This window comes from Callorhinus ursinus, unplaced genomic scaffold (assembly GCF_003265705.2).
Source record: "Callorhinus ursinus isolate GAN/ISIS: 27379988/994484 unplaced genomic scaffold, GSC_fseal_2.0 scaffold1, whole genome shotgun sequence".
Lineage (NCBI taxonomy): Eukaryota > Metazoa > Chordata > Mammalia > Carnivora > Otariidae > Callorhinus > Callorhinus ursinus.
Genome location: NW_027397063.1, coordinates 6,583,206 through 6,604,777, shown reverse-complemented (window position 1 = coordinate 6,604,777; position 21,572 = coordinate 6,583,206). Strand labels below are relative to the sequence as shown.

At 34.3% G+C, this 21,572-nt stretch overlaps 1 protein-coding gene and 2 pseudogenes across 1 annotated transcript; all 3 read right to left on the bottom strand.

The window, feature by feature from the left end:
• Window positions 1–596: 596 nt before the first annotated feature.
• On the bottom strand, window positions 597–782 carry LOC112822332 (keratin-associated protein 19-4-like; annotated as a pseudogene).
• A 6,442-nt stretch (window positions 783–7,224) lies between these two features.
• LOC112833835 (keratin-associated protein 19-7-like) lies at window positions 7,225–7,416 on the bottom strand (annotated as a pseudogene).
• A 10,930-nt stretch (window positions 7,417–18,346) lies between these two features.
• On the bottom strand, window positions 18,347–18,538 carry LOC112823399 (keratin-associated protein 19-7-like). The gene has a single exon (XM_025871131.1). It carries the CDS (start codon window positions 18,536–18,538, stop codon window positions 18,347–18,349), a length of 192 nt encoding a protein of 63 aa, XP_025726916.1.
• Between the last annotated feature and the right edge of the window lie 3,034 nt (window positions 18,539–21,572).

The window sequence follows — 21,572 nt, the reverse complement described above, 5'->3', positions numbered from 1 at the left end:
AACAAAATAAAGGGAGACAATAGAGGTGGAAGATTAGTTGCAAATTTTGAACTCCATTAAGAAATAGAAATAGATAAATATGAAATATGTAAAACAACTATATTTTTTAAAACGTAGGAAGACTTAAAACTCCATAGTTGATTTTTTGCTGCTAAATTCAATTCTGAAAGTTATATAACTAAAATAAAGAAGAAAAGTAACATTCTATTGTTCCAAATTACTAATTTTCAAACCAGAGTTCTTTTTTATACATTAATATGTACACACACATATGTAATTGTGTATTCTGTATTTCTAATTGTAAATAGTAACACTTACATATAAGTATGTGCATATAACTGAATTAATCAAACCTCCCCAAAACCGTATTTTCTTTTTCAAGTTAGGTCATTTATTGGCATTCAACATAAATCATCTGTTAGTGCCCAAACTCGGGATGCCAGAGGACATAATGCAGATACCTTAAAATAATAAATTCTCTTAAATTCTTAGATTTCTCTTGGCAAATAAGCCTAGGGTAATCCCACTGCATTGACTGAAGAATGTTATGGCAAATCCGCTCATGGTAACAGATTTTGGGTTATTATAGCAGTACTTTAGTAGATGCTAGAGAATCCATATCCTCCATAGCATGATGGGTGGTGGCAACCGTATCTGTGGCTTCCCTAGCCCCAGCCCGGTCTGTGAAAGTTGCCACATCTCCAGCCACAGTCACAGCCCAGACCACAGAATCCCCCACAACCAAAGCCCAGGCTTCCATAGTAGCTGCCATAGTAAATCATGGTGTCAGGGATGGTGAGTTGGTTTGCTGTTCAAAGCAAAATCCTGAGTGTGAATGTCATACAGCTGTGCTTATATCCTCTGAGCAGAAAGTGCGATAAAACATGGGGCCATTCCTTTGTATCATTCCAAATTACTCATTCACTTGAGGCAACTCATTAATCTGTTTGCTGACACAAGGAGAGGTTCACACTCATTAAAATTTCTGAGCTTGCTTAGCTGCCTCGTTAGAACACCCTTGAACTCATTACATTCTTTCTGTTTTAATGAGAAAAGAAATCTGTCTTCAAAGTCACAAAATAAAAATTCCTTACATAGAATTCTTCATCACTAAACATATTGCATCATTCATATTCGATGGTAGTTTTCTCATTAAGTATTTTCTCATTTCCCATTTTCATATAATTCTCCGGGTACTTGTATCTTACTTCCATCTAGATTAAAATATACTGATCACATTTAAAATTCTTAAATCTATCAAATTCTCCAAATGTCAAATTTATTTCTCAAGTTGAATACACACACAAACACACACACACAAAAGAAAACTATTTTGACTTTATACATCAGCTTGTAAACATCCTTTTGTTTAATCAACATAGTAAAATTTATTTCAGAAACTGAGAGACCAAACTCACTTCTATAATCAATCTGTAAGCTCTTCAAAAATATTCTCTTTACACATTATTCATTTTTCCAGACCAGGCCATCCCCAAAGTATTAGCTAAAAATGCAGATGACCTTGGCTTTATGCTTTACAGTTATTTTTTTTCTTCTTTACTTTTCTTCATAATCCATATGTCATATCTCTTATCAAACCTCTCTTTAAATCTCATTCTACATTCATCCCCAATACATACTTGCACTAGCTAGGTCTTTTGTTCTTATGCATTTTTTCCACTCAGTAGTTCAACTCTCTATTCATATCCCTAATTTCATCATAGTATCTTTGTTCTTATGTTTTCTTTACCAATTCTGTGTGTCCCAGCCCTTTATTTTCTCTCAGGCAATCAGCAAACATTTTTTTGTACGCTATTACTTATTTAATAAGGCTTTAGTTTATTTTAATATATACTCTTAAAATCATGTAATATTTTTAACAGAGTCTCTTAAAATCCTGATGCCTTGAAAATCTCCAAGAATGAATGTGCAGTCATGAAATGACTGAGTCAGGAAACAAGGAAGCCAGTGCTCACAGTCTGCTCAGCTCACTCTATGAAGACAGTAAACCAAACCCAAAGTTTAAACCCCAGTGGAGTGTGATCATATCTTGGACTTGGGTCTTTAACAGCATGTTTACTTTACAGGACCTTAGACATGTTACAGAAGTTTTGTTTTGTTATTGTTGTATTGTATTGTTTTGTTTTGAAATGTGTAAGTAACATTTTATTTATTGAAATATAATTGACATATAATATTATTCATATTTCAGGTGTACAACATAACGATTCAATATTTGTATGTATTGTGAAATGATCACCACCATAAGTCTAGATAACATCCATCACCATAGACAGTTACAATTTTTTTCTTGTGATGAGAACCTTTAAGATCTACTCTTTTATGGGGTGCCTAAGTGGCTCAGTCAGTTAAGTGGCTGCCTTCAGCTCAGGTCATGATCTCAGAGTACTGGGATCAAGCCCCGCATCAGGCTCCATGCTCAGCGGGAAGCTTGCTTCTCCTTCTCCCACTCCGCCTACTTGTGTTCCCTCTCTATCTGTCAAATAAATAAATAAAATCTTAAAAAAAAATCTACTCTCTTAGAGATTTTCAAATATGCAATACTGAACTGATAAATTATTGAACATTATATCAAAAACCAGTGATGTACTATATGTTGGCTAATTGAATTTAAATAAAAAAATAGATGATAGGTATTGAGAAGTGCACTTGTGGTGAACACTGACTGATACATGGAAGTGTTCAATCACTACATTGTACACCTGAAACTAATATTACACTGTGTGTTAACTAACCTGAATTTAAATAAAAACTTTAAAAAAATGGAATACAGTAGTATTAGCTATAGTCACTGTGCTGTATATTACATCTTTATGACTTATTTATTTTTTAACTGGTTTATACCTTTTGACCCCCTTCACCCATTTTTCCTACTCCATCCCCATCCCCTGCTTCTAGCAACCACCAATCTGTTTTCTGTATCTATGAGCTCAGTTTTTGGTTTTTGTTTTTTTAGATTCCACATATATGTGAGATCATACGGTGTATGTCTTTCTCTGACTTACTTCACTTTAGCAAATGTCCTCAAGGTCCATCCATGTTTTTGTAAATGGCAAGATTCCCTTCTTTTTTATGGATAAATAATATTCCATTCTATATGCACATGCATGTGTGTGTGTTATTCTTTCTTTATCCATTTGTCTGTCGATGGACACAGGTTGCTTACATATGTTGACTACTGTAAATAATGCTGCAGTGAACATGCAGTGCATATAACTTCCTGACTTAGTGTTTTTGTAACATTTTTTAAATATCTTATTTATTTATTTGAGAGAAAGAGAGAACAAATGAGAGAGAGCATGAGCAGGGGGAGGGGCAGAGGAAGAGAGAGAAGAATACTCCCCACTGAGTAGGGAGCCCAAAGCAGGGATCATCCCAGAACCCTGGGATCATGACTTGGGCTGAAGGCAGACACTTAACTGTGCCACCCAGGCACCCCAATAACATTTTTGATAATTCATTCTCCCAACTGGATTTGTTCATTGTTCTTACAAACAAAAATATTTGTTGAATTAATTAAGAGTGAATTTTACCTGCCATAACTTGTAGTAATTCTCGAAGATGGAATATGGATTAAAATGGCTTTCAAGTTTTAAAGGAATATTTAACCCAGTATTTGCCTTGGCTGTTAAATCCTTTTTCCTTTTAATCAAAATTTATTCCATTTCTACTTTTCACTGTGAAAAAAAGTTGGAAAAATTTTTAATTCTCAAGGAGTCATTTTGAAGTCAATCACAAATAAAGCTAACAAGTTTAAGAATCCCACAAATAAATCTAACAAGTTTAAGATTTTGAGTAAATCTGCTAGATTGTTTGACTGTGATGACTAATTTATGTTCATATTTCTGATGCAAATAACTATGTCCATATGAGATAAAAATCAATATATTTTGCAAATTTTTAAAAAAGTTCAACGGTGAAATGTACCCTTATTTATGTATTTTCAAAGAAGAAAAGTGGTATATGATTAAAAACAAATAATACATTATATGTTAAAAAAAGAGAGAATATAGTAGGAAGGGAAAAACGAAGGGGAAGAATCGGCGGGGGAGACGAACCATGAGAGACTATAGACTCTCAGAAACAAACTGAGGGTTCCAGAGGGGAGGGGGGGTGGGGGAATGGGTTAGCCTGGTGATGGGTATTAAAGAGGGCATGTACTGAATGGAGCACTGGGTGTTACACACAAACAATGAATCATGGAACACTACATCAAAAACTAATGATGTAATGTATGGTGATTAACATAACATAATAAAATAAAATAAAATAATTGTGAATACTGTCAAATATATGAACTAAATATTTTTTATTGTTTTTCTTTTCCCTGAGTTAAAAAATGGAAAAATGGTAATATCCTTTGGATATGAATTATCTTTGAAAACTGGGAAATGTATATGTCTTTAGAGTTTTTGTCTGTTTTTCTCTTAATTCAGTGGCCTCAAAAACTTAGACAATTCTTTGTCATTCTGTTTTCGGGAACTTTCTACAACAAGACAATGACTTGATGTGAAACTCAGATCCTGTATTGTTGTACAAAATGTCGAAAATATATTCTTCCATTGGTCAGATTATAGCTTTTATTTGGAAGTTAAGGGCACTTCTGTTATAAATTCAAAATATTTTTCCTTCACGTGTGTCATAGACAGTGTTTCTCAATCTAATGACATGGATGGCTGTGTTTTTGCTTTGTTTTTGTTTTTGTTTTGTTTTGTTTTGTTTTTTGCCCTATAGGGCATGTTTATAGACTGTGGAACTATTACTTGATCAAGTGTGAAACAATGGAGCTATACAACTGTATCTCATTTGCTATGTACACTGAGAGTCTACAACACCCAGATTGGATTGACTAAAAAGCTGGGTGATAACTGATGGCCAAGCAAAGTTATTTTTAGGTAGACTGAATAAGTCTGTGCCTTTGAAGAAAGACTTTTGATAGATAGATAGAGATAGAGATAGAGATAGAGATAGAGATAGAGATAGAGATGATAGAGATAGAGAAGATAGATATGATAGAGATGAGATGATAGAGATAATAGAGATAGAGATGATAGAGATAGAGATGATAGAGATGATAGAGATGAGATGAGAGATGAGATGATAGAGATAGAGATGATAGAGAGATGATAGAGAGAGATGATAGAGAGAGGTGATAGAGATGATAGAGAGAGAGATGATAGAGATGAGATGATAGGATGATAGAGAGAGAGATGGTAGAGATAGAGATGATAGAGATAGAAATGATAGAGAGAGATGATAGAGTTGATAGAGAAGAGATGATAGAGATGATAGAGATAGAGATGATAGAGATGATAGAGAGAGATGATAGAGATAGAGATGATAGAGATAGAGATGATAGAGAGAGATGATAGAGATAGAGATGATAGAGATGATAGAGATAGAGATGATAGAGATGTGTATACATATAGGTGAAACCTGGATAAAACTAATATTGAAAGTAAGTTTTTAATTCTCTATGTCATAACAACAAAATGTTATAGAAATGCTTTTTCTACTTAAGAAATGTAATCTTTCACATCCTCATAAATACACCTGTGTTCATGGACACTTCCATGAAGGGAGAATATACAGAGCAAAGGAGGTTACACTGTTGCACCTAGTTTCAGAAAACGTTGGCCTTGATCCTGATTCTGTTACCAGTGCTTACATAATTCTACAAAAGCCAATTACTTTTCTGAGGGGTGTGTGTGTCTGTGTCTGTGTCTGTGTATTTTTTTACCTGCAAGATAAGAGGCATGGCCCTGCTGCCATTTAATGTCTGGTTTTGGCAAGTTTATGACACTACTATTTAATTGAATCAAACATATTTTACCTATTTTGACACGTTTGAATAAAATATCTTAATTTTATACTGTTACCTGAATATATCATTTGATTTTAGGAAAAAACATTCATATTTCCTTATATCTTTTTTCTTATTTCATCAATAAAATGTCCCCTCCTGCCAATTTTTATCAGGGAAAATTCAGATCTATAAGAAGGCTCTGTGGGTTCAGCTGTGTTTAGCATCAGTTTAAGCTAAAAATTAAATTAGTTTGAAATTATGTCTGGTTGTTTCTTTCCCTTATTGGGCTGAGAAATTTCTTCAATATAAGAATGGTGGTAAAGAAGAATGCCATGTCTAGTCGTGAAAATGCAATAAGAATATAAGAGAGCTAACTAAAAAATTTTAGTTAAAATGCTTTGAGTAAAATGATCTCACAGGAAAAAATTTACCCCAATTCATTACTGACTTAAAGGTCAGCTGCTTGATGCAAATGTCAAATATTTGAAATAATGTGCAGAAGAGTATGATACACAGGATGAAATTATTCAAATTCAAAAATTCTTGGAAAGGTGGTTTACTTTATAATTAGACTAGGGATAAGGTTTGATCTATTATCATTTGATTGTGCTTAAAATAAAAAAAGCCAAATAAATTTTGAATAAATGAAAAGATTTATTATGCATTGTACTGAATTGAAAAATGTGATTCAACTTATATAAAACACATAAATTTGATAAATAAATACATAGATATATTAAAGTGCCATTGCTTTTTGTTGACTTAAATCTAAACATTATCTAAATAAAAGCAAAAAATTGAAAAATATTAAATTACTAACCAATTGAAACTTTTTTTTCATTTCGGTCTAGAATTATTAGTTTTTACAACTAGTCGTATGCATATTTGTGAGGTATATGAAAAAAAATAATTCTAAGCCAGAGAGATTGCTTCCCTTATTGACAATTGAGTAGAATTGTCCCTTCAGTCAATCTCATCTGGGTCTTTTAGAGTCTCAGTGTACAGAGCAGGTAAAATAACTATTGTGTGGCTCTATCACTTCATACTTAATCAGGTAATAGTTCTAAAATCTGTGGATGTGTCCTATAGGGCTAAAAATAAAAAGAGTGTATCACTTCCACACAACTGAGTTCCATGAACAAAACAAAAACCATATTTTGTTTTCAAAGTTAACATTTTATTAGAAGGGGAACAGATAATCTAAATAGGTATAAAAGCAAAAGAAGAGGATTCTAGAGTTATGATGAAGATGTAGGAATATATTGAAAACTCCAAAATTCTGAGAAGTTAAGTACTTTTGTGGAAATAAACCCAGCATGATATTGAATGTTCAGACACTGAACTCACTTTTGGGAAGTCCCTTATAATTTTAGATGTTGGGTTACTGGCACAGCAGTTTAGTTGAAGCCAGAGAATCCACATCCACTGTAGCACAGAGGGCAGCAGCAGCCATATCCGTGGCCCCTCCAGCCACAGCCATAGCCCAGTCTGGGGAAGCTGTCCCATCCCCAGCCATATCCACAGTCCAGGCCACCAAATCCTCCACAGCCATAGCCTAGGCCTCCTTAGTAGTTGCTGCAATGGCTCATGGTGTCAGGGGTGGTGAGTTGTTTTTCTGTTCAAAGCAAGATATTGAGTATCAATGGCAACATGTGTAGAATGATGCTTATATTCCCTGAGCAGATCATGTGGTAAAATACATACCACCTATTTTTGTGTCATTCTATGTGTTACCCCTGTCTGACACAATCCTGACATATGAAGAGGCCCTCAAGCTCATTAAAGTGTTTGCGCTTGCGTTGTTGCCTAGTCATGGTGTCCCTTAAATATATTGCATCCTTTTTATGAGAAAGAATTGCTGTATTTTCCAAGTCTGGACACTCCCAGACAAAATAAAATTCCTCATAGCCAGGCATATTGCATAACACATTTGCTAGTGTTATGTTTTAAAATTAAATATTGCATCATCTCTGACTTACCTTGACTTGTTATTTTTCACTTAAGATTAAATGAAAGAAATTGGTTAAATTCAAGGTGCTAAAATCTACTATATCCATTCAAAGGCACCTAATACTTCATAGTAGTCTTTTTGCAAAGCTAAAGAAACATTTGAAAGTCTGGGGGCATCATCTCACCTGCTGTGAACACCAGTATAGAACTTCAGGAAAAAATAAAGTTGAAATAGAGCTATCTTTTCTCTGTTATTTTATAACAGCCATCATAAAAATATTCTCTTTTCTGATTTTGCCTACTAGTTTGGAAAATGAACATTTGGATTAACAACATGCAGTAATATTGTTCAAATATTAAAGGCAAATCAGAGTAATCAAAAATCTATTTCATAAGCAACATTAAAAATTGTTCAAAATTCCTTTTTTCACATCCCGACTCCCTTTCTGGCATATCATCTATCCAAAAATAGATTACATCTGTCTCCTGCCATATAGACACCTTTTCCTCCCTTTCCTCTACTCTAATCAGTTTTCAAATATCACTGTCTTAGTTCCTCTCAATCCCCACTAGGGTCAGGGAAATAGGTGAAATAATGAAATAGATACAACATATAGAATTTATCTTTGGCTTCCCTCCATTTTTTATCCAATTCATACTTAAATTCTTCCACATATATTTTCACTCTTACCATAATATTTTTTGCCTTTGTATTCTCTTTGCCTATTGTTTTTTTATCTTATTTTATTTAAATTCAATTAATTAACATATAGTGTAGCATTAGTTTCAGATGTAGAGTTCAGTTATTCATCAATTCCATATAACACCCAGTGCTCATTACGTCTCTTTGCCTATTGTGTGTGGGGTTTTTTTTCTGTTTCAGAAAGTAGCTAATAGCTTAGTGTCTGCTAAGGTATGAGATGCTTATTAAGATCTTAGATGCTGAGAAAACAAAATGCCTAATACCCTGTGAAGTCAGTAAGAGGTTGTTAACATTGGAAATGTCTTCAGAATCTCCAAAAATGTAAGTATAATGTAAAAAGACAGGGTGGAAAAAGACATATTGAAGACAAAAAGTCCTGCAGCTTACTCCAAGAAGTTAATCACCTATACCCAAGGCTGACCTAAATCTTGGTTGAGCCCCATCAGATATGCTCTTAACTTGAATGGAACATCTAAATTCTTTTTAAACTTTCATGGCTTCAAATATACTGTCCAGATCTTTTGAGCTTATAAGCAATTATCAAATGATGTTTTTTCCCGGCTGGACTTGTTGACTGCTGAACAACTACTAGCATGCAGCAGAAAATCAATAAGGAAGAGTTGAATGGGTGAATACACTCTAAGGTTCTTACAGGTAAAGGTCACATCTTCCGTAGACATGGATATCTCTATAAATGCATCTGAGGATTTAAAGGATGAACTGGCTCAAATAGTTTTCCTGCTTTAGAGAAACATAAAGCCATCATTTCATTTGATTTTGTTGTTGTTGTTTAAAGCATATTATAAAATACCCAAGTCCTAAGTGTACAAGTTAATGATATTTTGCTTTTATTCACAGACCACCTATATTGATCACACCCAAGCTCTCCAGATTTTCTCTTGACCCTACCAGTTGGTATTACTCCCTAGAATTTTGCCTGATCTGGACATCACATGAATGGCATCAGATGGTATACCAGCAACTTTTCTCTCCTGAATGATTTTGTACATCACTGTCTCTGTGAGACACATCATTGTTGTTGCATGTAACATTAGTTTTGTTGTTTTCATTACTGCAAAGTAGCCCATTACTCCAAAGTAGCCCTAAAGCACAATTTATTTACTGTTTTGCTCTGGTAAATCTGTATTTGTGTAGTTTCCTTTCTTTCTTCCTTTATTCCTTCCTCCTTTCTCTCCCTCCCTTCCCTCCCTCCTTCCTCCCTTCCTTCCTTCCCTCCTTCCTCCCTTCCCTCCTTCCTTCCTTCCTTCCTAATATGAATAAAGCTGCTATGTACCTTTTACTAGAGATTCTTTTTTTAGACCTAGACATTCTTTTACTTTGGATATACATAGGAGACACATTGCTAATTCATACTATATATATTTAGCTTCAGTAGATTCTACTAAATAATTTTCCAATACAGTTGCTAAATTTACAATACCACCAGCAGTCTATGAGAGTTCTAGTTGTTCCACATCCTTACCCACATTGGTCATTTCAGCATCTTAATCTGATCATCTTTAAGGTACATAGTGATATCTGAATATTGTTTTAATTTGGTTTTCCTGATCAATGATGATGTTGGGAATTTTACATATGCTTCTAAGCCACTTAGATATCCTCTCTTTTGAAATGCCTGTTCCAGTAGTTTGTCCATTTTTAAGTGGGCTTGTTTAATATTAATCAATTAATCAATATTTTATAATTGATTAGCAGGAACTCTTTAGATTTTGGGGTATTGGCATTTTGTCAGATTTATGTATTAAAATTATTTTCACCTAGTGTGTGGTTTGGTATTTTTCCACTTTAAATTCTGTCTGTATATGAACATAATGTTGTAATATAATAATTCATCTTTTTCTTTTATGTTTAATGTCTTTGGTTCTAATTAAATTTTTGACTACCTCACACAGTGTTACTTAATTCTTTTTGTCTCTTTTCTTCAGAACTTTTTTCATTTTCATTGATCATTCTAAAAATAAAAAGCAGTCAATAATTTGAATATTTCATTCTCATTCAGTCAAGCTGAAGCCATAAAATTACAAATAAGTCAAACAGGTTTCATTCATTGTCACACTCTTCCTATTTGACTACCAGATATGCATCAGTTTTGGGGTTGGTGACCTTGCTGTGATGTGTTCTCCCTAACATAAGTAATAGCTTTTCCCTGGAAATAAAGATATGCTGGAGCATTTCTCCAAATCCAGCAGAGATCCATAAAAACAGTCATTTCAAATTCTAATAATATAATATTATACTAGAAATGTCAAACGTCTGCTCCAAGTGGTGGTATTGATTATTCTTCTTTATAGCTACAGAAGGCCTTTCTCCAAATTCTGGAGAAATATTATTAACCATTAAGAAAATAGAATAGTGAACCATGAGAGACTATGGACTTTGAGAAACAAATTGAGGGTTCTAGAGGGGAGGGGGGTGGGGGGATGGGTTGGCCTGGTGATGGGTATTAAGGAGGGCACGTATTGAATGGAGCACTGGGAGTTATACGCAAACAATGAATCCTGGAACACATCAAAAATTAATGATGTAATGTATGGTGATTCACATAACATAATAAAATTTTTAAAAATGGATAAAAAATACAAAGAAAAAAAGAAAATAGAATAGCTATTGTTGTACTCTGTCAAGCTAAATAGTATAGTCATCCAGGGAAGTCATCAAGCTATTACTTTCTCTGATCTAGCCAGTGTAAAGCTAATATACTACAAGTAGTTTGACTAAAAGGGTAGGTCTTACTATCTAGCTAAACAAATCTATTTTTATATTTAGTAAACAAGTCTGAGTCTTTCAAATCCATCTTAAATATTTTAAATAACATTTGAACTTAGCATTGCTTGCTAGTTATTTTTTCATATCCAGCTAAACTAGAGATTAATAGAATTAATAGAATAGAAAAACTCTGTGTTTATATTGTTATGATAATTGCAGGGACATGTAACTAGAACTTCAGGACTATTTGTTTGAAAGGACACAAGAAGAGAAATGCACTGTGAAAGAGAAAGTCAGAATTCAGTTAAATAAATAAATAATATAAGCCATATGTTCCATTTTAAATTAGGATAATTTATTGCAAAGGGAACTGAGAAATTCCACAGTTATGAAAGTGCATATGGGGGATACCAGGAGACATGAAGCAGGCAAACAGAAAATAATAAATATTCCTAGAATCTAAGATGCTAAATACTTTTCACTTGGCTTGGTCCCCACTGATATTGCTTGGTTCAAGTTTTGGTTAATTTGAGTTAATCACCTGATGTCCTCAGATGTTGAACTTCCAGGGCAGGATTTCAGTAGAAGTTAGAGAATCCATATCTTCCATAGCACAGTGGGCGAAAGCAGCCGTATCCATAGCCTCCCCAGCCCCAGCCCAGTTGGGGGTAGCTGCCACATCCCCAGCCACTGCCACAGCCCAGACCACCATAGTAGTTGCCGTAGTAGCTCATGGTGTCAAGAGTGTTGAGTTTGGTTTGCTTCAAGGAAAGATCTTGAGTGTGAATGTCTGCATGTGTAAAGGGTTGCTTATATACCTTGGTTAGAGCATGTAATAAATCACGTGTATACCCTCCTTTTGTGTCATTTCTTAATTACCTACTTGATACAACTCATTCATTCATTGTCCCCTGACACAGGGAGAGGCCCTCACACTCATTAAAATGTTTGAGATTGCTTTGGTGCCTAGTTAGGGTGGCCTCTAAAAGTTATTGCATTGCTTTGTAAGAAGGAATGCAGTATCTTCAAAGGCTGCATAGAACATACCAGACCCCAGAGAGAATTCTTCATAGCTAGGCATGCCAATCATATCTGGTGGTGTTGTGTTTCTTAATGAAATATTTCTTCATCTTGTTTGGTTTTTTTTGGATTGCTGTGCTTCATTTACAAATTAAATCAAAGAAATGGGTCAAAATCAAAGCTCTATCATCTATCATATCCTTTTAAAGTATCTTATTCCTCAGTCTAAAAAGTGAGTTATTTACCTCTTTCAGAGATAAGGAATTGGATACATTTGAGAGCCAAGAAGAATTCAGAAGGAATTCTAGAAAATAAATAAATAAAGGATCTATGTTTTCTTTGATTTTAGAACATTGGCCACATAACCGACATACTTTTCACATTACTTTCAAAAATAAAAACCATTTTTGCTTGTTATAATTGATGAACCAATATTGGTATATAATTATTAACTAAAATCCATAGTTTACATTTCATTCTTTGTGTCGTACAGTTCCATGGGCTTTGACAAGCATGGGATAAAATTGTTCACAAACTGAAGGCAAGTCACAGCAACCAAAAATTTATTTCAGAGTATCTTTAAAAGCTGACTAAAAGTTATCCTCCCAAATCCTAACTCTCTTCTCTGGTATAAAATCTATCCAAGTTACTTCCCAAAATGCAGATTATGGGGCACCTGGGTGGCTCAGTTAGTTAAGCATCTGCCTTCGGCTCACGTCATGATCCCAGGGTCCTGGGATCAAGCCTCACATTGGGGTCCCTGCTTGGTGGGGAGCATGCTTCTCCCTCTCCCTCTACCGCTTCCCCTGCTTGTGCTTGCTCTATCTCTCTCTCTCTGTCAAATAAATAAATATATATTTTTTAAATGCAGAATATATCTCCTCTTTATTTTTACATTCACTATTTCCTCTCATTTCATCACCCATATATCTAACATCATATTCAATCTCTCTTTTTAAATTAATAGACCATTTTTAGTACACTTTTAAGTTTACAGAAAAATTGAGTAAAAAATACAGTTTCTATACCCTCCACACACACACACACACACACACACACACACACACACACACTTCCCCTTATTATTAAACATTTGAGTTAGTATGGTATATTAGTTACAATTAATGAACCAATATTTGTATGTTGTTATTAGTTAAAGTTTATAGTTTAGGGTTCTTATTCTATGGGTTTTAACAAATGCATAATTTCATGTAACCACCATTAAACCCCCCAAAAATCCTCTGTGCTCCACCCACTCTTCCCTCCCCACAAACTCTTGCAACCACTAATCTTGCTGTCTTCATAGTTTCACCTTTGCCAGAATGTCATAGTTGGAATTACACAGTATGTAGCTTTTTCACACTGACTTCTTCCATTTAGCAATAAGCTTTCGTGATTCCCCCACATCCTTTGCGGCTTGATAGCTCATTTCTTTCTATCACTGGATAATATTCCATTGTCTGGAGGTGCCACAATGTGTTTATCCATTCTCCTATTGTTTCTTGATTGTTTCCAAGTTTGGGCAATAAAGAATAAAACTTCTATAGACGTCCGTGTTCACGTCTTTGTGTGGACATGTTTTCAACTCATTTGGGTAAAACAAGGGAGAGTTATTGCTGGATCTTATGCATAAGACTATGTTTAGCTTTGTACAAAACTGGCAGACTGTCTTCCAAAGTGGCTGTACCATTTTGCATTTGATCAGCAATAAATGAGAGTTGCTGTTGCTCCACAACCATGTGAGCATTTGTTGTTGTCAGTGTTTTGAATTTTAGCCATTTTAATAGGTATGTTACAACTTCTTTTAGAATATCATTGAGCCTCTGTCACCCACTAACCATTAGGCTATGGCAGCTAGAGCAAATGGTAAAGTACGTAAAGTTTCTCTTTGCCACCCGTCAATTTTCATTCAGTCCATAGTCAATCCATTTTCTTCCTTCCTCTTGTACCTTTCCTTTTAAAACAACAGTTTTCCACTTGTATTCCTTTTGCTTATTCTGTGCTCTTTTTTTTTTTCTTTTCTTCTCAGGAAATACCATCCTACTCTCTACTAACAAATATGTGTTGTTAAGTTCTCAGTGTCAAAAAGATAATACAAATCCAAGGGCTCTGTCAAATTCAGTAAGATTTCATTATATGTTGGAAATGCTTCAGAATCTCCAAAATGTGAATTATAATGTTAAAAGATAAAGAGTGGGGGAAAAAAATTGAAGGCAAAAGTCACTCAGCTAATTCTAAGAAGTTAGCCACTTATTGTCAAAGCTGACCCAAACCTGGTTAAGTTCTTCCAATGCTGCCCTTAATTTTAAGCTTGAATCTTTAAGTTCTTTAGAATTTTATATGACCTCAAATACAGTGTTCAGGTTTTCTTCGTTTTTTTTAATTTAATTTTATTTATTTATGTGTCAGAGAGAGAGAGAGAGAGCACAAGCAGGGGGAGAAGCAAGCAGAGGGAGAAGCAAGCTCCCCGCTGAACAGGGACCCCCGATGTGGGGCTCGATCCCAGGACCCTGGGATCATGACCTGAGCCAAAGGCAGATGTTTAACCAACTGAGCCACCCAGGCATCTCAGGTTTTCTCTGTTTTATAAGTAATTTTCAAACAGTGCAATTTCCAGTTAGATTTCATTACTTTCTAAAATATCTACCATCTAATAGAAACACAAATAATAAGTGCTGAAAGGACGAATGGACTCTAAGGTCTGTAAAAATAAGCACCATGTTTCTCACAGGTATGGATAACAATTCTGGCTGCATGTAAACAATAAGGATTTAAAAGAGGAATAAGCTCAAAAGGCTTTCTGACTTTAGAGGAATGTATAACCATCATATAATTTGGGTTGGTTCTTTTTTTTTCAAGCATAATAATGAAGTCTATCTTATATATAAATTTAGTTATAAAATTTGATGAATTCTTGCAAATATGCATGCACTGCCTATACCAAGCATACCTTAATGCCTAAAATGTCTTTATTGTTCCTTTTTGGTCAACATCACCCTATAGAAATAACCATCCTTCTAGATTTTGACAACAGCTTCAGTAGGCCTTCTCAATAATTTTCCAAAATGGGGGCGGTGTGTGCCTGGATGGCTCAGTCAGTTGAGTGGCCAGCTCTTCGTTTTAGCTCAGGTTGTGATCTCATGGGTTATATGATCTCATGGGTTATGAGATGGAGCCTGGCTTGATTGTAGGGCCCCATGCTCAGCAGGGAGTCTGCTTGAATATTCTCTCCCTCTGCAACTCCCCCTGTGCATGCTCTTTCTCTCTCTCAACTAAATAAATAAATCTTTAAAAAATATATTAACAATTTTCCAAAATGGTTGTTAGATATGCAGTCCCACCAGCAATGTAAGAGTTTTGGTTGCTCTACATCTTTGACAATACTTGTTATTTTCAGACTATTTAATTTGATCATTCTTATGGACATGTGATAATATTGGAGTATTGTTTTAATTTGTTTTTTACCTGAGAAGTAATGATATTGGGCTCCATTATATATATGCCTATTGATCAATTAGATATCCTCTTTTTTGAAGTGTCTTTTCAAGTATTTTGTTCATTTTTAGTTCAATTTTTAATATTTTAGTATTGATTTGTAGGAGCTCTTTATATACTTGAATACTGGTGTTTTGTCAGATATGTGTTTTGGAAATATTTTCTTCCTGTATATGCCTTATTTTTTTTTCACTTTAAATGGTGTCTATATATGAGCAGAACTTCTTAATATAATGAATGGGCCTGTTTCATTAATTTAGAAAAAATTTTATGTTTAATGCTTTTTCTTTTTTTTTAAGATTTTATTTGTTTATTTGAGAGAGAGAATGAGATAGAGAGAGCATGGGGGGGGAGGGTCAGAGGGAGAAGCAGACTCCCTGCTGAGCAGGGAGCCTGATGTGGGACTCAATCTGAGGACTCCAGGATCATGACCTGAGCTGAAGGCAGTCACTTAACCAACTGAGCCACCCAGGTGCATGTTTAATACTTTTTTTTATCTTAATTAAGACATTCTTGGCTGCCTCACATCTTATTCCTTAATTTCCTTGTCTGCTCTCTTCAGAATTTGCTCCATTTTTATTGTTCATCCTAAATTAAAAAAACAGTTGTTAATTTGAATATTTCATTCTCATTAAGTCAACAGGAAGCCATAAAAACACCAATAAATCAAACAGGTTTAATGATGTCACACTCAGTCTATTTAACTCTGACAGATCCTCTCTCAGTTGTGCAGCTGATGATCTTATGATGGATATTCTCTGAACTAGGTGACTGCTTTTCCTGGAAGGAAATGTGTTCTTGGAGCTCTTCTCTTAATTCCAACATGAATCAATACAAACTAACAATAAGAGGTATACTAACATGCTAAAACTGCATTATACTAAGACTGCTAGTTTCTCTAATTAGTTATATTGATTATTTTCTTTAGATATATAAAGTTTTTCCTCAGACTATGATGCTATTTTCCAGTTAGGGAGTAAAATAGTTTTATGTGAAATTATGTTTTACTCATTGAAACGAAAGAGTACCGTCCTCTAATGGTAATACTAAAATGTCTTTACCTTGATCCATTCACGGTGAAGCTACGACACTTCTCCTGAATTGACTGAAAGCACACAATCTGGCTGAGCAAATTCATCCATGCAATCAGTAAACAAGTCTGAGATTTCAAATGCATTATAAGTTTTTAAAGTAGAGTTTAGATTTAGCCCTATTATTAGTTATTTTTACTCAGATACAGCTAAATTAGGTATTAGTAGTTCAAGGTTCTACATCAGGATATTTACAAATCAAAATAAATAGATGTGGTCAATCAGCTGTGATAATTAAGCTCTTCAAAGATGCATGATGAGAGCAAGATGTTTTATTTGAGAGCACTCAAGAAGGGAAGTATGAAATCAGTGTGGTAGTAGGCATGGTGAAGTAGATGCCTGGTCTTCAGTAAAACCTGTTCCAGTCTTAGGCTCTATTTCTTATGCCCTTCTTGAGCCTTAGCAATTCATTTCACTTTTTGGAGTCCTTTCCCAGCCAAGATGGCAATACTGTAAGCTTTACAGGACCCCTGCCAGCTTCATAATTCTACTGGTTTTATTGAATTTGGTTTAACTCAAACAGAACATATTCACTTTTGTTTTACTACCTAAATATATAAAACTGGGGGGGAGCGAATGATGATATTTTATTCTGTATTTTTCATAGGCAAATACTTATTTGAAGTACTAACAGGAAATGCTCACTCTTTGAAGGCCAGCATTACAAGACACTTGTTATAATGTATAAAGCTCCAGGTCAGCCATAGCCTTAATACAGATTACTTCACAAGTGATGACAGTGATTTTTAAATTTCCATGATGAATAGCAAAATATTTCAGTGTGCTGACAATATTGAAGAACTATGCCATGTCCCATCACAGAGGACCATGGGGGAAATATGATAGGGTTTCACACACACACACAAAAATGTTTATTTTCACTATATATTTAGAGATATATTTTATTCTATCACTATTTTTTCTTATTACTAAAATGGCTAAATAAAAATAAATTTTGAACAAAACAGAAAAGTACTTAACTCTTCATGTCAGACTCATTTCAGATATGAAAATATGTAAAGTTAGTTCATTACTAAATTATATAACAATGTTATTTAACTAAAAGCATTGAATAAGATTTTTCTGGTGTTCAGAGGAAAAAATCTTCATTTCAACTGAAGGTTATGGTTTACATATATCTTTCTAGCCATATGGGTGTGTGTTTATATCTCTCCTATGACTTTGGCTTTTCGTGGAGCAATTTATTTTCTTCATTGCCAGTTGGGTGCAGTTACAAATAATCACTTTGATATTTTGAGTTTCATAAAAAAATGAAAACCATGTATGCTGTTTTAACTTAGGATAATTTATTGCAAAAGGAACAGAGAAATCCCACAGTTATAAAAGCAGAAATAAAAGACACCAGGAGACATGAAAGAGACCATTATAAAATGGTAAATATTCTTAAAGTCTTAGATGCCAAATGTTTTCGATCTTGGCTTGGCCCTGGACGATCTTGTTTGGTTTAGTTATCGTAGTCAAATTTAGATAATCCTTTTGTGGCCTCAGACGTTGGACGTCTGGGGCAGGATTTCAGTAGAAGCCACAGAATCCATATCTTCCATAACAAGATGGGTGGCAGCAGCCATATCTGTAGCCTCCCCAACCCCAGCCACAGCCCTGTCTGTGGAAGCTGCCACATCCCCAACCACAGCCACAGCCCAGGCCACCAAAACCTCCACAGCCGTAGCCCAGGCCTCCGTCGTAGTTGCTGTAGTAGCTCATGGTGTCAGGTGTGATGAGTTTGGTTGCTGTTGAAGGCAAGGTCCTGAGTGTGAATGTCAGTATGTGTAGAGGGATGCTCATATACCCTGGGCAGAACATATGATAATCACACGTAACTCTTCCTTTGTGTCATGCTGCATATTACCTGTAATGTTATAACTCATTATTCTCCTGTCTCCTGACACAGGGAGAGGCCCTCATTCCCATTAAAATACCTCGGTTTACTTACCTTCTTATTTAGAATGTCCTTGAACCTGTTGTTTGGCTTTCATGGGAAGAAATGGCTGCCCCTTTAAATTTTGTACATTCCAAACCCTAAATTGAATTGCTTATTACCAAATATATTAATCATTTACATTTGATGACATTCTTTTTATATTTAAACATTTTCTCTGTTCAGTCGTCTCCCAAGTGGATAATTCCATACCTAGCTAAATTCACAGATATTTGTCCAATTTACAGCTGTTAAATCAATATTTTTCAAAAAGCAAATTCATTTATGAAGGTGAAGACTGAAGAAAGTGCCTCTGTTCAGAAAACATTTTTAAAAAGAAAGTGCAGTTGATTTTTAGAATTTTAATTACAATCCCTTTATAATATTTTTGGCTTTAAACACTAGCTTCAGAACCTTTTGGTTGCAAAACATGGAATAATTAATTTCAGAAATTGCATAAAATCCATCTCAAAGACAGGCTTATCAGAGTAGAAATTCAATTTCCATTTCAAATCCTAAAAACCTCCTCCATAACGATTCTCTTCGAAGTTTTACAAAAATTGCAGATTGCATCTGCCCCATGTTTTTGTACATGCCATTCTCTTCCTTTCTTTACCCTTCTTTAGTAATCCATATAAGACTTCTATTGTCATTCTCGTCCTGGCTTTTATTCTTCTTCCCTTCCTCTCAAAACCTACTAGGAACTACCAGGTAAAATTTTCAAGTTGACAATGTTTCCCCTCACCCCTTCTATTGGCTTATTCTAGCAAATACTTCTTTCTATCTCCTCTTTATATCTACTGTAATATGTTTCCTTTTGTTTATATAATCTATTCTTTATCCATTTATTCTTAGGCAATTTCTAACTATTCTCTACTACCTTGTTAATTGCTCAGTAAGGTCTCATTTAAAAAAAACATACAATAACTCAGGGTTTTCAGAATTTTAAAAGTATCTTAAAATTAGGGGTATCCTCAAAGTTTTCAAAATGAAGACACGATAGTGAAATGACAGAACCAAGGAATGTGTGAGAACATCTGGCTTGGACTTCATAGAATCCCTCCATTAACTTGGTTGAGTTAGTCAACTATGTCCAAGGTTGGCTCAAGTTTCTTGACTTGGGTCACTAAAAAATTTAATTTACATGATTTTTTAAAAAGGTTTATTTATTTATTTGAGAGAGAGGGAGAGAGCATGGGGGGAGGAGCAAAGGGAGAGGGAGAGAATACCAAGCAGACTCCCACAGAGTATGGAGCCCAACTCAGGGCTCAGTCACAGAACCCTGAGATCATGACTTAAACCAAAATCAAGAGTCAGCCACTCAACAAACTGAGCCATGCAGGAGCCCCTTAATTTACGTGATTTTGAATATACAGTTGAGTTTTTATGAGATTCCCAAGTATTTTATCAAAGGTAAATTTCCTCAAATGTTTTAATCTTAAACAGCAGAATAGGGAATTAAACACTGTTTATAGAACTAATGAAGAAATTATAAGTAAACTAACAGTAGCTATCATGGCTACCACAATCTGTGCAACTCGCTGACTCCACCTTAGCAAGCTATCTTTTTAAAGCCAAAATATGGTTCGATATGTCATAACCCAACATATCCCAAGTTTCTTTTATCCTAATATTATTTCATTATTTCTCACCCTAAACTAGAAATAATTGATAAGCTGAATTTTTCATTCTCAGTAAGTCCTTTCAAATACAGAGAACCATAAATAACTCAGACTGGAATAAGGAATAATTTGTCCATATAACGCAGCCACATCATGTGAGAGTGATTAATGGCTAATTTTCATTTGTTTGGATTTGAAAGAGATGTATCCACCTGAGATAGAGCACTAAACAACAAAAATGAAAAACCTCAATAGTCAAATAAATAAAAATAGTTTCAAGGAATAAAATGTGATAGTTTTACACAAAACCAATTTTATTGCTAATGAGCAGCAAAATATCAACAGTAAAGTATTATAAAATACATAGAAAAAATATGTCTTTTTTTCTCTAAGTGAAAAACTTATCAAAATGAAAGTATCCATTAGAAAATGAAGAATATATATTTTTTGTAGAAGTATTTTTTATGTTCAGTTGCTGGACCCAAAGTAGATTATTTTATTCTTCTTTTCACTTTTAGGAAGTTTCCTTTGAAATACATGTTAAATAACACTATGATAATGGGTAGGAAAGAAGAAAATGTGGTTTCACTTGGGATAAATAATAGTCTTTACATATCAATAAAGGAAACTTTTGTTACAAATTCCAAAAGTTGTCCTGTAACTCAGACACAAATCAATAAAATATGAAGTTGTAGGTCACAAAAATATACTATATTATCCTAGGAATGTCACATATGTTCTTTTTCTCATTCTAATTATATTGATAATTCTTTTTCTTTGTAACTTTGTAACACCTTCCTCAGGCTGCAAAGGTACTGACATGTGTGAGAATAGAATAATTTCAAATGAAATTTAGTTATAGGAGTCAAAGTTCTTTAAAAACTTGACCAAACTGTATCCCCAATGTCCTCACCTGTGAAAGTACAACATTTGATAGGACAAGTGACAGGAGTTGGCTGATTTTTTTTTTCTATCTTCAGGTTGTATAAACAAATCCAAATCTTTGTAATAAAAAACCATGATGAGGATTGAGTTTTAACACTATTCATTCTTCATTTGCCTTGAAGTACAACTAAATTAGAAATTGAGAAGAGATTATATACAATAAAATAAAATTTTCACAGTAAAAATGTAAAAGAAAACACAATAAAAGGTAGTTAATCTAACAGAGGGAACTATTCCCCATAAACTCAGCTAT